Source organism: Harpia harpyja, chromosome 21, assembly GCF_026419915.1.
Source record: "Harpia harpyja isolate bHarHar1 chromosome 21, bHarHar1 primary haplotype, whole genome shotgun sequence".
In the NCBI taxonomy this organism is placed as follows: Eukaryota; Metazoa; Chordata; class Aves; order Accipitriformes; family Accipitridae; genus Harpia; species Harpia harpyja.
Window position 1 is genome coordinate 16,599,125 of NC_068960.1, and position 16,791 is coordinate 16,615,915.

General features: G+C 39.6%; 1 protein-coding gene across 3 annotated transcripts in view; it reads right to left on the bottom strand.

The window, feature by feature from the left end:
* Positions 1-8,365: 8,365 nt before the first annotated feature.
* KATNIP (katanin interacting protein) overlaps positions 8,366-16,791 on the bottom strand; it is a 64,996-nt gene continuing 56,570 nt past the window's right edge. For all 3 annotated transcript variants that reach the window (XM_052772944.1, XM_052772945.1, XM_052772943.1), the window contains 4 exons: positions 14,428-14,529; positions 13,612-13,772; positions 11,184-11,272; positions 8,366-9,842 (listed from right to left, as the gene is read on the bottom strand). In XM_052772944.1, coding sequence (XP_052628904.1) covers positions 9,787-9,842; positions 11,184-11,272; positions 13,612-13,772; positions 14,428-14,529 — 408 coding nt within the window. In that variant the 3' untranslated portion in view covers positions 8,366-9,786. The remainder of the gene's footprint in view (positions 9,843-11,183; positions 11,273-13,611; positions 13,773-14,427; positions 14,530-16,791) is intronic.

The window sequence follows — 16,791 nt, forward strand, 5'->3', positions numbered from 1 at the left end:
GAAGATGGTTTGTTCCTAGGTTACTACATTATCTGCACTTTTGTGACCATCTCCAGTACTTGAGCCACCTTCCCTGATTTTTCTACAGGGAGAAAAACCTACTAATTTTCTACTCATTTTCCTGAGCCCTTCCTGCTGTTTGTATTCCTGTGCATTACCAAGTCCTTTCATCCTTTTACAAGCCTTAGCTTTCCTTGCTAGCTTTGCTTACCTAGGTTTGCTGGGGGAGAGAAACACAGCTGTCTTCCCACAATTCTGAAGAGCTTTGCTGCATCCAGCCTATTTTTTCTATAGTCACCCACTCCTAACACAACAGGAGGGTGAGGGCTGATCGCCTACACCTGCAGAAAGAGCCCTTCTCCTTGGAGGGCAACAAAACTGAGTCAGCATAACAGAAGTAAGACAGCAGTATCTTAAATAAACGGGCATGAAAGCGGGTTTTTTTGCTTTCACTTTCAGCATCCTGCGCTTGCCAGAAATGTGTCCTGTTACAAGCATGCTTTGCCTCAAGACTTTAGGTCTTGCTGCCTGGTATTCAGACAGAAAGGCAATTACACAGTCCCATTATTCTGACAGTTAAAAAGATTCAGCCATTGTTCTTCTTGGACAATTCATACTGATTTGCACCGTGCCTGCATTGTTCCTTAGCCTAAATAAGCCTTGTCTCCAAAATGTTATCACCTTCACTTGTATAGAGACAGACAGAGAAGGCAATCAGACACATAGTGAAAAATTAGTCTATAAATCCATGTTGCATTCCATCTATTCTCCATTAAACTATATAACTCTATTTTTTTCCTTGAACATGTACTTTCAGGTCTGAAGACCCAATACCAGACCAAATTATTTTTTTCTTTCCTTTCTTAACTATAGGCATTACATTTGCTATTCTCCAGTCACACCCAAATCCAGAGATTCATTAGTATCACACTTACTCAAGTAACATGCACTCTCTCTTATGTATTCATCCCTGCATGTAACCTGAGGAGCTAAGAGCCACGGCACAGGTTGTCTTCCCCTGCGTCATCTCTAGGAGCAGATGTCTAGTCAGAAGTGCGAGGACATGAATACTTCTTCCAGCCTCAGGCGATTTGCAGTTTATACTGATTGATTGCATTAAATAAGCAACCTATTAATATTCACCATGCTGTGGCTCAGTAGGCTTCAGCTGGCAGGCAGATTCTACAGCGGATAAGTTATGTTAAACAGAGGGTCCTGATCCATACCGGTCACAGAATCACAGAATAATTTAGGCTGCAAAGAGCCTCTGGAGGTCAACTGGTCCAACCCCTCTGATCAGACAGTGTTCTAGTAAAAGAAACCGAATAATAAAATCTGTGCAGCAAAAACCAAACCATTGCAATACAACAAACATCTGACAAAAATTAAAAAGGAAAAAAAAAAGGGAAAAAAAAAAGAGAGAAGCCATACAAACAACCTGCATTGGAATCACTTGCGGATCAGATCCAGCATAGAAAAATCTGAGGCTTTTTCTTCTCCCAGAAGCACTGTGCTAGGAGATCATCTAGACAGGAGCTCTCCACAGGCTAATCAGCCTGTAGAAACTTAATTTATATCTGCATCAGTGGATAAAGAAGAATAAATGGCAAAGTTTCTGTGGCCCTGTTTTGGAGGACCCGTTACTATGGTTAGATCTACATGCATTGCCAACTCATTTTTCAGATTTCTCATTAATACCTCTAATGCGTAACTGCAGTCAAAATCAGTCACTGAATCATACATTTTATGACCTCATGCTTACCCCTTCATACTGTTAATAATAATAATACCCCTGCATAAGATGAACGCTTTCTGCAAAACAAGTCCACCAGCCCTTCTGGTTTATGACTTAAAATATAGCAGAACCAGTTTAGGCAACTGTCAACATCTTTATATTAATTATCAGCAAAATCTGAACTGAAATCTGAGTCACAAGGGCTTGGGCAGTACCATTAATCCCTTCTCCATTCTTCCTACGTGAATGCCTGCTTCTCATGATGTGTTCTCTTTCTCTATACATTTATATACCTAGTTCCTCTTGCACACTCCAATTCAACTTTACTTCAGTAATTTTCACATTAAATCTACAGTCTTTGTTTCCCAAGGTGAAACTGCCTCCAGAGACCCTTTTCCATTTCTTATATTCATATGCTTCTATAGATGGTTACTTTTTCACTATGAGCTGGAGCCCTCCCCTACGAACCTCTCCTCCCCTCAGACTCTGACAGGCAAACAAGTGTCCAACAAGTCGTCCCCCGACCCGTATTCTCAAACCACAAGCAGATGACCAAGGTGCGGATCTCCCTAAGGCCTTAATGCTACTCCCCGAGGAAAAATAGTGACACTGGGGGATCCCAAAGGACTTCAGACAGAATACACAAGGACAGAACATGCATTGATCTACCCAAGTACAGTACTGAACAGATCTTAGCTTCTTGCAGATTTATTGTGAAGAGTACATTTTCTCAATGTCCCAAAGACAGTGATAAAAATACATATCAATGTCTTGCTGGGTCAGTGGGTTTTGATCAGATTTCCCATTTCGTGTTAATATTCAGGTATGTTACCATCCCAGACAGATGAATAACAGGAGCTATTTCATTTCTCTGACAATATTAAACATAATGAAAAGTTTTACTATCGTCCCACATCCTTCTCCATGAATTCTGGCCACAGACAGATCTCCTGTTGGTAATGGAAATGTCAGTTTGATTCATCAGTTCACCAACTAATCCTTACCAAACAATTTCCAGTATACAGCAAGCCACCCAAAAGCATTCCTTTGGAAACAAGCCAGAACTGACATTCATTGTAGATTAGTTTTTACTACTGTTTAGGCTTATACCATTTCAGGTAGCTTTGCTACTTACTCTATTTTTAGCAGTGCTTCCAGCAGACCAGGAAAGAGGCAGATCATAAGACTTCTGCTAATCTGTAAATCTGATATTATAGTTGGGACACGGAATTTATTATTATATGGCTAGATGACGACAGCAGAGATGACCTTTCCACAATGCCAGAAGTCTTATCCACGCTGATCTAGGCCTTTAATCAGTGGGGGCAACTATAGATTATTTTGTGTCAAAGGAAAAACTTTTTCCCTATTAGGACAGTCAAGTATTAAAACACATTGTTGTGCAGCCTCCATCCCTAGAGGTTTTCCAGACCGAACTGGATGAAGCCCGGTGTAACCTGGTCTGACTTTTGTAAGGTAAAAAAGAAGGTGTGTAATTGCAGAAAGCAGCCAGGGAAATCTTTGATGAATGGGAGCACAGAGCCATGAATAATAACAGGCAGGAACAGCACCATCAGTGTTTTACACTTGCTAAGCCACACTTGTAAGCAAGCGGGGCTGACAGCCGTCAGTGTCTCAGCTCAGTTCGCTGTGCTGGCTGACTCATTTTCCTGCCAACCATTCTGTACACTCCGTAAAGCTGCTGTGCCAGTGCTGCCTCAGTCCGAGCCCTTTTTGATGAAAGACGAAAGCTCTCTCTTGCTCAAGATGAAAGTTCTTTCCCCAGCTTGTTACAGGCAGAAACGTCTATTCTGGCAGCCACCTTATGCTGCCATCAGGCAGAAGAGAAATCTTAGTGCAAAAGGGCTCAACTGCTCCAAGTTCATTATCTTTACCACAGGGACCATCTCTTCTCCCAAGTACAATGCTCCCCTTGGGTGAAGAATCATTTCCCTGAGAAACCTTCACAGCCATAGCAGCTTCTTCTGTGTTCCCCTACCCTTATGCCTACCACGCTTGCTTTCCATCTGAACCTTTGACCAACATTTGTTTCAGGTCCAGCTGTACTGACTGGCATACAGTTTGGAGATCAGTTCAGTCCGTAACACTCAGCTGGGCTCACACGCTCAGGAGGCAGCAGCTGAGTACCAGGCTCTTCCTGGTCCTTACAATGGCTCCGAGATGTAGCGTCCAGATCTAAACCTTCTCTTTAGCACTGCACCCACCCCCTGCCTCCCCCAGGGCCAGACTTTCAGGTAGCAACTGCCTTCCTTGCTGAGAAGATGGAGATTTGGCTATTTCTAAGTTCCTTTAGCGTCCTCTGACATTCTCCTCCACATGCTTAGCCCAGCATGATGAACTTTCAAAAACCGCTGTGAAGCCCCTTTTCCGGTTAGATCCAGATAAGCTAAGGAACACAAGCAACCGAGCTCTGAAACAACAGATCACATATGAGTAAGAGGGAAGAGTAGAGCACAAGTTAAGTCTATCTGTCTGATATATCTCCTTAGGTTTATGGTTCCCCAGAATGCCCAACCTCTTGGGAAAACTGCACAAAATCTATGCATGCTGCCATTTTTGGAAGTCCCATGAGCAATAGAGCAGAGACGCACACTAAGAATTTGTGAGTCGAGTTGATTTTAGTCACACCAAAGAGACCTTGAGCGAATTGAAAGCTAAAGGCGGGATTTCACTGTGGTCTCACTGTATAATTGGGACCTTCCACAAATAAATATCATACCTGGGGAAGGCTGCTAGCAGATCATGAGGTGGTGGTTTTCCTCTCCTAATTAGAGCCAAAGCAGTGAGCTATGGGTGGAGGACCGTGTAGTGTTGGAAGAAATAGTCCAGGCTGGGAAACTCCTACCCTGCTGATCACTGGGATGGTCAGTCCTCTCCTTCAACCAGGTGCTAAGAAAGGGAGCCATCGGCCAGAAGGTCTGTAAGCCTTGTTTTCCCTTTTTTCCAGTAATTTCTAGGTCAGTAAGAAAGAAGTCACAAATTGTGAATGTTTCCTTTTATGCCTAGATCTCAACACTGCAGCACTTCACAGGGTCCCGAGCCAGGGTGACTGGAGCTGATGCTATTAGACAAGGGTGGAAAATTGATCTTTTCCCAGCAAGATTTAGAGGCCAGTCGGACAGGAAATTACTCCAGCTGGGCACTCTGTCCCCATCTCTCAGCTCTTCCTGCAGCTAGGAGATTCACTCTATAATTGCTTTCTTAGTCCACATTTTATCCTCAGCTGACAGAATTCCATTAGGGTGATACAAGCTGCGTGATAAAGGGATGTTTGTGTCTCACATGGGCTGTAAGTCATTTCTCAGCAAACAAGCAAATAGTCACAGAAATGGGCAAAGAGACACTGAGCCAGGAACCCTCCTTCTTGTGCTCTGAATACCAGGACCTCAGCACTCAAATGGAAGCAAACATTCTTCCAGTATGTTATATTCCTCTCTGCTTCCCTCTCTGCTCTTTAGAGGAGACTAGTCAGTGCACATCTCCAAAATGAACATTTATCTCTGCAGCATTTTTGAATGGACAATAACCAAGCAGGCAGACATGGAGCACCAGCACCCCTAGAAAGGAGGGCCCCATGCAAACGGGAGCCACTGTGCTGTGATCGGAGGGGTTGGTGACACCACAGATCACAGATAGCAAGTGGCCTACATATGGGAAACTAGATGAAATGAAACCTATGTTGTAATACATCTGAGCACATACATCTGAAGAGCAAACCAGGTTGGTCACGCCTGCAAGACAACGAACAATGATTCTGAACAGGACCTTTGGGACTGTTTTGGAAGACAAAAGGAGTGACCTTTTAAGCATAATGATGCAGCTAAAAGATAGACATGACAAAAAAAGCTAAAAGGGAATACAGGAAGGTGCGTCAAATGCTCTAGTCTGCATAGTTACAGTATCTCTAGTACTGGGGAAGCCATTACTAGGCAGTGTGTTCTGGAGTTCACATTTTTTGAAGAATATTGGAAGAGATTTGGCTACTTCAGTGACTCTTACCAGAAGAGCGGCTCCTGTTAGAGCTCTGCCTCCTGGATCAGCAGCCCCAGAAAACGGAGGCCAGCCTAAGGCATCCCTACATGACGTGTCTGCTCACACCACTGCTGGTTTGAACTCTAATCACTTGCTATATTCCCCAGGCCTGTAGAGAGGTGCCTCCAACAGTGAGGACTGCTGAAGCAGATAGCAGGAGGGAATGGAGATGTTTCTGTCTTACACAGTAATAGCCATTGACTCAATCAAAGGGAAAGCAGACTTCATCCCCTGCATGAGCCAGAATTCAGATGTCAATACAGCACTTCACATTTGCTCTTACCTGACTTAGGCTGAGAAGCGAGCTTTTCCTGGTAACGCAAGAGGGTTTAAAGACTCAACATTCAACCTCCCTCAACCACTGATCTCATACTCACATCATCACTGGCAGCGAGTCCTATGTCTGGTCATTTCAGTGTGTTACCTGGTGTACAAGATCTCAGTCCAATCTCACAACACCCAGTCACTCATTGGCACTGTCAGGCTCTTGCAGATGTTACCAGTCTAGCATACATCCCTGAAATGACAGGACTGAACATCACTACGGGGAATGACCAACACACCAGGAACACAGTAAAAGCCCAGCAGGACCAGGAAATCTTACAGAAAAAGCAGCATCACCTACGCAGAATGCTGTGGTGCAATTTTATGTCCAGGCTCAGCCTAAGCCATGAGAAGAGCTCAGTTTAATTTAGCTGCCGTATATAGCTCCTCACATAGCTCTTATGGGTTCATCCTCCAAAATGAGGATTAGTGTCCTGACTCAGTAATACACAAACTTCTGTGTCTTCTATGCTGCCTTTTACACTGTCTGCATCACTGCTTGCTCCCTTGTCCACAGACAGGTACTTCTCACTGCTGTTTAAATTCTACTGGATTAAACCACAAAAGGCAGAAATTGATAACAGAAGTTGCAGGACTTCCCAGGCATTCCGGTTTTCAGATTACACAGTGAAGACTGATAAAAACGTCTTTTTAAATACCAAAAACTAGGCAGCATGACACGTACTTCCTCACAGATTATTTCTTTATCCTCTGCCCTTCTCAGTGTCACTGTGGGACAAACAAACTCATTTCTGTTATCTTGATCCAACCCCTTTAATGCAAGTCACTACAGGTAAAGGTGAGCAACTATGACATAAAGGTTTTTGAGTGGTGCAGAAATTGGAACTGGGTGAAAGTTTAATAATTTACATCAAAGGCTTCAGCAAGAATTCATATTAATCCTTCCTTTTCCTTTGCCATGCTTTTGACAATGTCGAATGATGTTACCGTGCACATTCTTGCTGAATTACTCTTGCTGAAACTGTGCCTGACATTGACTGAAGTGCTCTGTGGGGATTTTCTTGATTGCATGTTTACTCTTCCTCTTTTCCCTCCTGTAAATACTAGTCTGACATGAATGTACTTGTGACTAGTTAAAAAAAAGGTGAAAAATGGAATGAAACTTTTTTTTTTTAACCCTGATTCACTGTGGAAATGAGTCAAGTATCTATGTTTGTGTATATAGGGCTGACAAGGACACTTAATTATCTTTGGTTATATAAAGGGTCATTACATCTCGGCTCCAATTAGGAGGGCAAATGCTGACATCTCCCCCAGAGATTAATGAAGTATTTTCTAAACATTATGCTACTTTCTATATATGACTGACTAGACTCAAGGACTTCATTAGGCCTTGCCTTGGTGGCGTGTGTCATCCCAGAGCAGAGCGCAGGCTGGCAAACCCTTCTTTCAGACAGAGACACTGCAGGGGAGGATGTTCCACAACTTAACAATTTTCTGGAAGTATTTTAAAAACTTTCATGGTCTTTCCACAGCGTGGCAATTGTGGGGAATCTCTTGAATGAGTAAAAGGAGTAGCAGAGTCTGACGGAAGGTACAAGCCAATACTCTCTGTGCCAGACCAGCTGCACTGGATACATTACAGATTTCCAGAGGCAAAAGGTGTGAAAACTGGCTGCAGTTACCAACTGACCGGTGAGGAAGAGTTGGTGGCAGAGAAACAGACAATAGAGAGAACTGTGACCCATCTGAGCTTGACCGGGTATTTTGCAATAATTTACAAAACCTGGACTTACCTCAAAGGCTTAGGGTTGAAAAATCGTTAGTCCATCACATAGGACTTGAAATGCTCCAGACAGATACAGAGAAGATAGATGAGCATAGAAAGTACTCTCCCCCTCATACCTTTTCTGATCAATAAGAAGGATGCTATTCTGTGCCAGGAAACATGACGGATTTCATTTATCTTCACATTCAATGCAATTTTCTCAGAAGAACAAACAATGCGACAGGTCTCATCTCATCTAGAGATTGCCTACATGACAAATCTGTGATTGTGCCTTAAGTCTTAAAAACCTTGCTGTTATAGCCTCTCCTCTTCCAAATGCATACATTTATATCTATTCTTAGCTGTACCAGTAACCCCCCTTGCAGCTTCTCTTTTTCATTCTGGAGTTGCACATGATGGTTATCTGAGAACACAAGGGGAGACAGTTCTCAGAACGACAGAGGGTTCTTCTGTCAGTGCAGTTTGGGAAGAGCCTTTCAACAAAGTACAATATACTCACACTATTTTACATTTAGAAGTAAAGTGGTTTGTATTTAGTACAAAATACATTTTGTTGCTCCATCAATACACAGAAATCTGGGAAATGCATTGCTATCTTGTGTCTTTTCAGTTTAGCCAACACCAGTTAAGAAGTATGCTTTTCATAGGCAATATACAAGACATTGCACTCCTGACTTAGTACAGAACGGGAAACAGAACATTTTAATTCTGTATCAGGAGGTGCAATAGTATATCTCTGTTTCATGTCTAAAAGTATATACTGACTTCAGAGTGTTCAGTTCTCTCTGGAAACAATGAGCGAGTTCTAAACGAGAAAGGAAGAATCTTCTATGGAAGAGATTTACAGGTTGTCACAACCAAGAAATTTTCAGTGACAAGTACTTTTGCATAGCTACAAATCCTGCAGCATAATTATTTGGTCAGAGGTTTTGTTTAAATGACTACATATACAGGGTACTTTGTGTTTAAAAATGCGGTTTACTCCTTACCTTCTGCTAGTTAAAATGCATTTACCATTTGTCAAAAGTGATGATATGTTGCTGGCCACAGATCTGGTTGGTGCAGCACAAAGGTATGGCCTCCTCATTCATATAATCAATTCAGGCAAAATAGGAGAAAATAGCATTGCTCTGTAGCAGGAGGACTCTGAAGAATGTGTAGAGCGCCTGTTAGTGGCATTTCAGGCAAAACACCTATTTTTCTTTTTTCATGGTAGTGAAATAATGAAAGAAATAATTATTTCACTGCAAAAGATGAAAGAAGTGACAGCTGACACCTACTTATTAAACCTTGATAAACCCACTTCCTGATCTCCATTTTCTAAAAGCATTCAACACACTTCTGCATGCTCCAGATGTCAGAAACAGTGTCAGCCCCTAGAGACAGCCATGGCATCAACACAGTGGCAGCCCAGAAATCGAGAGGTAAAGAATATTTCCTCTAAGTGCATTTCCCAAAGAACTATTTACAGGCATCAGAAACAAAGCAGACACTTCCTTCTAGTGAGGAGCTTCGTGACCATCCAGCTAGGATTTAGGAATTAAAGTTTGAGAAATACTCTGAAAGAGCTCTTGTTATAACCATCCTGCTTCACCCAAGTTCTTGGTACATGGCAGGAACAGTTGTCAGCTAGCAATAAGGTTCTCACTCACTCCTTTATGTTCCTTTCTCCCTGGATTTTCAATTAAGAGAGGAGGAAAAAACAGTCAGACAGATAATGACAATTAAAAAACCCAGAAAACTGAATTCATGCTTTAAATTTCATTACTGAAGAAAATTTCCTGTAGCAAATAAAACTTCCTCTCATAAGACAGGAGGTGGTTCAGCAGCAGCAGACACGGAAAATCTTCCATTTGGATGATACATATCTTGGAGATCTAGATTGCAGTTATTTAGGGCTGGATGTATTCAGGACTTTCCAATGTTATCTTTTCCTCCTCTGCAGTCCTTTTTCACATATGCAGGTTTTGGGACGCAAAGCTGTTAAGGAAAATTGAGTGCTGTTTTAAGACTGTACCTGTATTTACAGTGAAGCCACAGACTAAAACGCGGAAGGAACATGCCCATCTCTCTTTCCATCCCAGAATGAAAACTAAGCTACTCTTCTGAGTAATGTTTCTTACATTGACAGTGAGTGCTGCCAATTTTTTCACAGTCTTATGGAATCACATTCTTGTGGAATCTGGTCTGAATTCAATGTTGACACTGTTCTGAGTAGGAGGTTGGACCCTCCCTCAGGAGGGGAACCGTGAGGTCTCCTCCAACCCAAATCATTCTACGAATCTGCTACCAACCACTGCAGCTGATATCAGTAAGTACTCCAGAGGAGACATGGGGCAGATGGTGATAGGCAATCCTCAACTGATGACTCCAGAGGCGTTGTGCGTCCTTAATGCTTGGACAATAGATGTGATGGCCGTGACAATGACACCTATTCTTTAGTGGACATAGGGTATGTCTGCACTGGAACCCAGGATGCCATTACAACAGGCACAGAGATGTTCAAAACACTTTTGACGCAGCTAGCGCTAATATAGTAATAACTTTGAAGCTGTACTTGTACAGGCAATGGCATTTCAAATCCTTCTCCAACACAACTGTTATTAAAAGCCATCAAATAATTTCTGTTAACACTTTCTAGAGGAACTAATTGGAGAAAGTGTCATGCTCAGGAGAGAAAACCAATCATGAATATACCAGCTTGGCTGAGAATTTGTAATGTATTTAGGGAGCTATTCTGAGTAATTTACAATGAATGACTGGGAATTTTCAGACTATAAATACAATCTACTCTTTCTCCTTGGGAAAAAAAGAGGTTGCCTTTTTAATTATCACTTTGTAAGAGAAAAGGCCAACCAGAAAGACAGTGGGAGGAATAAAGTCAACATGTTTTCCCCCTTGTTACACTTACCATGATTTTGGATTTGCTTGAGGAGTAACAAGGAGCTAATCGTGAGACACATATGCATCATCTCAGAAGCTGCTTAGAAGGCCAGTGGGGATGCAATGAGCCTATTATTCCAAAAGCTATCTATGAACCTGCACAATTAACACCAGTTTTCAGTTTATCTTTGGTCAGTTTCTCTCCTGAGGACTTCTGTATGTGTTGGTATAAGCTATATCATCCACTTTCAGATTTAGATATAGAATAAAAATCCACCAGAGTATTGACATTCCTGGTTTGCCTTCCTATGTTAGAAAAAGTAGAGCTAGATATATAAAAGAGGTGTAAGTCTCCCCACTTTTCCCAGTTTAGGTCTGTATATCCATCCCATCTCTGTAGAAAGTAAGCAGAAGAAAACTGTAGAACACGGAACTAACCTGGATCAGCCACAACCTGTTTCTTCTTGCTGTTTGTGACAATCTCATTTTCATTCATCATTCGTACATCCTGATCTCCCACATGATTGCTGAAAAGATTCAAATTAGTACAATAGCCAAAATAATCAACATTGTGAAAAGTTATGCGTCATGGAAAAGGTTACCAAATAAGTTATTTAGGTCCTGGAGGCTAAACAAAGCTATGAAACACAGCCACATTATATGAGACTATCTAGGAAGGAAAGGCATTCTGTCTGCATCCACCTGAAGGACTTCTTGCCAGTTTTAATTAGTGGCATTCATTCAGGCACACATTCAAATATAAGTATCATACTCACTTACAATTTTCTTGCTTGCCTACACAGCTTGAACCACATTAACCAAAGTGAGATTTTAAATCAGTGCTGTACAAAGAGGGTATAAAAATCCCTATATGGACTTAACAGTGTCTTGTAGTGTTGATATAGCATTATTTGAAAATTTTCTGAAGTAAACAAAATTAATTTACTGTGACAAATTTTGTTTGCAGGCTGCTGCAAAATTTTAACAATTCCTTTTTGGGAAAGTAGTAATAACTTCAAAGTTAAATTACACAAATTACAGAAAAAAATGTGAGCTGAATTGAAAGTTAAAGAAAACATCACTAATAACATCTCCCTTTCACACAGACAAAAACAAAACATCCATGCCTTTGGAAAAAAAAGTGTATTTTTCTTTTCTCTACAAATACTGCACAAAATAGGTTTCTATTTTTGGAGAAAAATGTAATGTCTCTCAAACTGTCAGAGTGAAACAGGAGAACCAATACTGAAGTAGATCAGAAATTACACTATTGACAATATCAGACTCAAGTTTGGAGTTCATAAAATACTGAACAGTGACATGTGAAAGAGAATAGGCCAAAATCAGAAGTAACAATATATAAAAGCTGAAGAGTATTTTTAAATTGGAGGGATATTATCCAGCATGTAGTAAGGGATTTGTCTTCTATTGCTTAAGTACCCTATATTTTAGTAGGGTAGTAGGCGAAAAAAAGGAAAAGAAGATTGCAAAACAGGCTAAGAAGAAAGACCAGGAAAGCTCCTGCACAGAAGTCTAGAAGAGAAGAGACTCAGCATGTTCTTGACTGGAAAACAGATCATGCAGTTTACATGACCTGCCTCTTAAAACTAAATCAAAGGATATATGTCTTATAAATATGTGCAAAGGAGGTTATGTGGAAAAGATCTAGGATTACAGCTAGTGCTTCTCTGCTTCCAATAAAATAACTTTACTCATAGAAAGATGCTAAGCTAAAGAACGTAAAGGTTCATTTCTCCACCTCCTTTTTATATCCCACTGAAAAATTTCTCAAAACTCGTATTTTCTCAAGACATTTTCCTTTCAGTAACCTTTCACTTGAAAAATTGTTTACCTTCAAATTTTACCATGACAACACAGCCACTTGTACAAAACCATGAGTCTAACACAATACATCCAAACAATAATAATTTATTTCAACATCTGATAGTACCAGTGGCCAAGAGCCAATGGTTTAGAGAAACATAGGAACACAAACCCTGTGGGCAAATGTGAACTTCTGCTCTTAATCAGGACAGCTTACATTCCTTCCACTTATTTCTAAATATTTGAATATTCTTCTGAATTGACTATGTGCCATTTTTGAATGCAAAACTGTCGCCTTTTTTTTCCAATTGATGTATGTGCAAGACATTCTATTTGTTAGCTGTGCAATGTATAAGAAAGTGTTTATTTCTATAAGCTTTCGATTCTTCACTTTTCAGTCTCATTTAAAATAAATTATTCTTTCAATCTTTATTTTCCTTGCTAGGGACTGTGTTTTAGACCCTATCAATCCTGACCTTCTAAATATAAGTGCATTTTTCACTGCATTTCATCACATTTTCTGTGAGATTGCCAACTTAGTGGTTTCAAAGTGTCATCCTCTGAATGCAATTCATTTCTCATTTCTGAAGTTCATTATTTTAGAACATTTATAAAATAGTAGAATTCGGGTTCCTTAATTAGTATCTGTGCCAAATCAGAGGACTTCCTTTTCTTTACTTTTGATGTTTGGTTCTTTTTCATTAACTTTCTGGGGTTTTTTTTCCCTCCGTGTAATATCATTGGGATTTATTATTTCTTCTCTAAGGAAGCCTAACTTCTTTCTTTTATTACTGTAGGCTTCCATGAAAACATATGTAAATATGAATCATGAATCCCAGTAAGTGCTAAAAAAATGCTTACAAATAAAGCTGGTAATTTGATCCTGTTACCTAAAAAAATATTGGTTATTTCTCATTAAGTGAGGCTGAGTATGCTTTGGAAGGGAATTTTCTATAGCAATATACATATTACTGACATAAGTCACATAAAAACATTTCATGAAAACAAAATTCTTTCTTCCGATCAAGATCCGCTCACATACCTAATAACAGTTCTCTTTTCCTGATGGCAAATCTTCTCATCATCTGTAAAGAGAATGGTATGATATGGGACCACTGGATCACAGGTTGGTAGGATGCCTGATATTACATGGTTCACCATATCCAGAATCCCATTGTAGACAAGCAAGTCATCCACCAGAAGCTAAAGATATTTAAGAAACAAACAAACAAAACATCCAGAAATCAGGCATCACTTTCATCAGCTGTCTCTATCAATTACCTAGAAATCGTTTTGCCCTATTTGTTTCACAAATGGTCATTAGTTTAGCTTTTGTTCATTAAAACTTCCATTTCTCTCTATTCGCTCCTGGGGTTTGATTTTTTTTTCCCCCAAGTTTTTGTCTTCTCACTGATGTTTCTAATGCAGCTTTCAAGTAGGTAATTAAAAACGTATTTCATGTTTTACATAATTGCCATTCTATTAACTGGAGTGAATCACTCTTAAATCTAGCAATTAATGAATCTCACCTCACTTCAGCTGTCTAAAACTTGGGTTTGTAGTTTAAACTAGTCTTCCAGGCCTGCTCTATAGTCAGTGGAAAAAGAAAAGCATTATCCTGTCTTAAGACAATTATTTAAGAAAAAAATCAGATAAAGTGTTCTTTCCCCGGACAAGAAAGGGAGGACAGATGACTGGCATAGATTAGTCATTTTAATACTAAATGCAGAGTTAAATGAGATGAATCCCCTCCTTTGAGATTATATGGAATCACACTTCAGTAAACTGTGAAAATAAGTACAGAAATCAAGCAAGCTGACTCACCAGAACATACAAAATGCATAAAAAAACTACTTACACCGAATTCCTTCACACCTCTCTGAGGAGTTTTGGCATAATTCCATAACTTGATCATTGACACAGTAGTAGGTACATCAAAAATTACATATACCCTATTCACCTGTAAAAGAGAATTAATTTATATTTAACAGCACAAATTCCCCAAAGAAATTAAATTCTCATGTATGTTGCATCAAAAGAGGTCCATATTTAAAGTAATATAGCTAAAGAGCAGATAACTGATGCTAAGGATTTAAGTTCAGCTATCGTCTCTGTTGATAATTCACGGATGTTGTCTCTACCCCAGAGCTGCCCTCTCAAATGTACCTACAACTCATCAGAAGATGACATTTACACCTGAGCTTGTCATCCTGGACTGCTAGTCAACTGGAGGAGGGGTAGAGAGACACATTTATGAGTATTTCATCAACCAAATACAGACACGTGCTTCAGGATAAGACAAGCTGGGGTTCGGTTCGGTTAGGTTCGGTTCAGTTCTGTTCTATTCTATTCCTAATTCTCTTCCATTTCTTTCTATCAAACATGAATGGCATCCACCTTTCTATTTGCAAGACTAAAATTTCTCCTATATCCTCTGACTTTGAAAGCTCTTGCAGAAATCTTGCAATTTTTGTGTGAGGTACACTAATAGGAATGTAGAGACAATTCTCCAGATGCTGGCTAACCAATTATTTCTTGAAGTATTGTTCATTTTATTTTCAGTGACATTAATGTCAAGATGTTAAGACCAAAGATTAGGCTGTAGGAAACCAATCTTGCCTATTACAGTTAATTCTATGCTATTCCTTTTATGAGCTACTATATTAACTTTGGGCCATCATATCGTAAGCTTCATCTCCAGCATCCTCTGAAGTTTTAATCCCTTGATGCACTGGAAAAGATACTGTTAATTGTATTAAATCATTATGCATTTTTTTTACTGAAGAAAGAAATGTAGATGTGATCAATAGAAATGTTTGTATCTGTGATTTTCCAGAAGACAATTTGGGCATAGTCTCCAATAGCAATTGTTAGTCTCACAGCAAATGATAGATTTGATGGAAAATACGCTCAAACAAATAAATAAAATGACAATCAGTAACAGGGGAACAAAGAATTCAAATTGTACTTACCTTAGTAATAAATTTGCAAAAGACAAAAACACTTTTAGAATTAGAAAGGAAAAGATGTTTAGAAAGGAAAAGAAAGGCTATAATGTAAAATTTCCTTAAAGCTTTCGAACCTTCCAATATAGCAAAGAGTTAATTCAGCTTTCTAGGCAACCAGCATGTTTCAAAACAGCTTAGCAATGAGGATGTAAGTATACACAAGCTTTGGTTCAGCATCCCAACTACAGAAGATGATCACGGATAGGCTGATTGCTTAATCCACTTGCACTTCCTGGCTGTACAACCATACCATGGAAGATGGAAGAGAGAAAAGTACTATGTGGATCCTGAAAAGGTATCATTTGCTACAGTTTAAGGACAGAAAGCACCACTAAATTGCTTACTCTTCCCTCCTGCGTATCACACTTCATCAATTTACCCTTTTAATACTGTTCTTATGTTCTTCTACAGAACTTTGGTGTTAGACATAACAACACAAAGCAGTGTATGCATCTGTGCTAGAACTCCAGGTACTGTTACTTTCCTTTTTTGCCAAAATGAGTCTCTGCAAGCATGTCTTTTATAAGGACACGAGCAAACTCAGATGGTTGTCAGATCAACCATTCATGGTGCTATAAAGGATATCTGAGCATGCCATCAAATTAATTACCAGGACTCAAGATGTGGGATCTACACAGTAGGAGCCTCAAGTATTACACAGACCTTCCATTTTTCTAAGAAATGCAAGTGGTCCGTATTCCCAAGTATACTTAAAAGCTTTATCTTAATTATACCCACTGCATTACAACATATAATGATATATGAAGTATTTTCAAAAGTGACTTAATTCTTTGCTTTTAATATTCTAATAACTGTAACATATGGAGTAAGGATTTTTCCAACACAGTAAGCTACAACATACCACACGTCAGGTTTACGTTTTGTTACTTTTGAAATCCATCCTCTTGTAAGAAATAAATACATCTTAACGATGTCCATAACAGGCCCATAAAAAACGTCCTCTCCCAAAACAAAGTCAGAACGCATCTACGTTTTCCTGTTTAGGTATCTGATACTCCATATTTTAAACATGGGGCTTCTAAAAGGGCTGAATCACTTGGGGCCTTAGGACATGAAATACTAAGTCTGTCATTTCTAATTTATGAATTTGAATTCAACACAGATAATGAGATTAAAAAAATTCTTACTGCTGGAACAATATTCATTGCTTTTTGTAAAAATGAATTTAAGATCCCAGTCTGCTCCCATTTGAA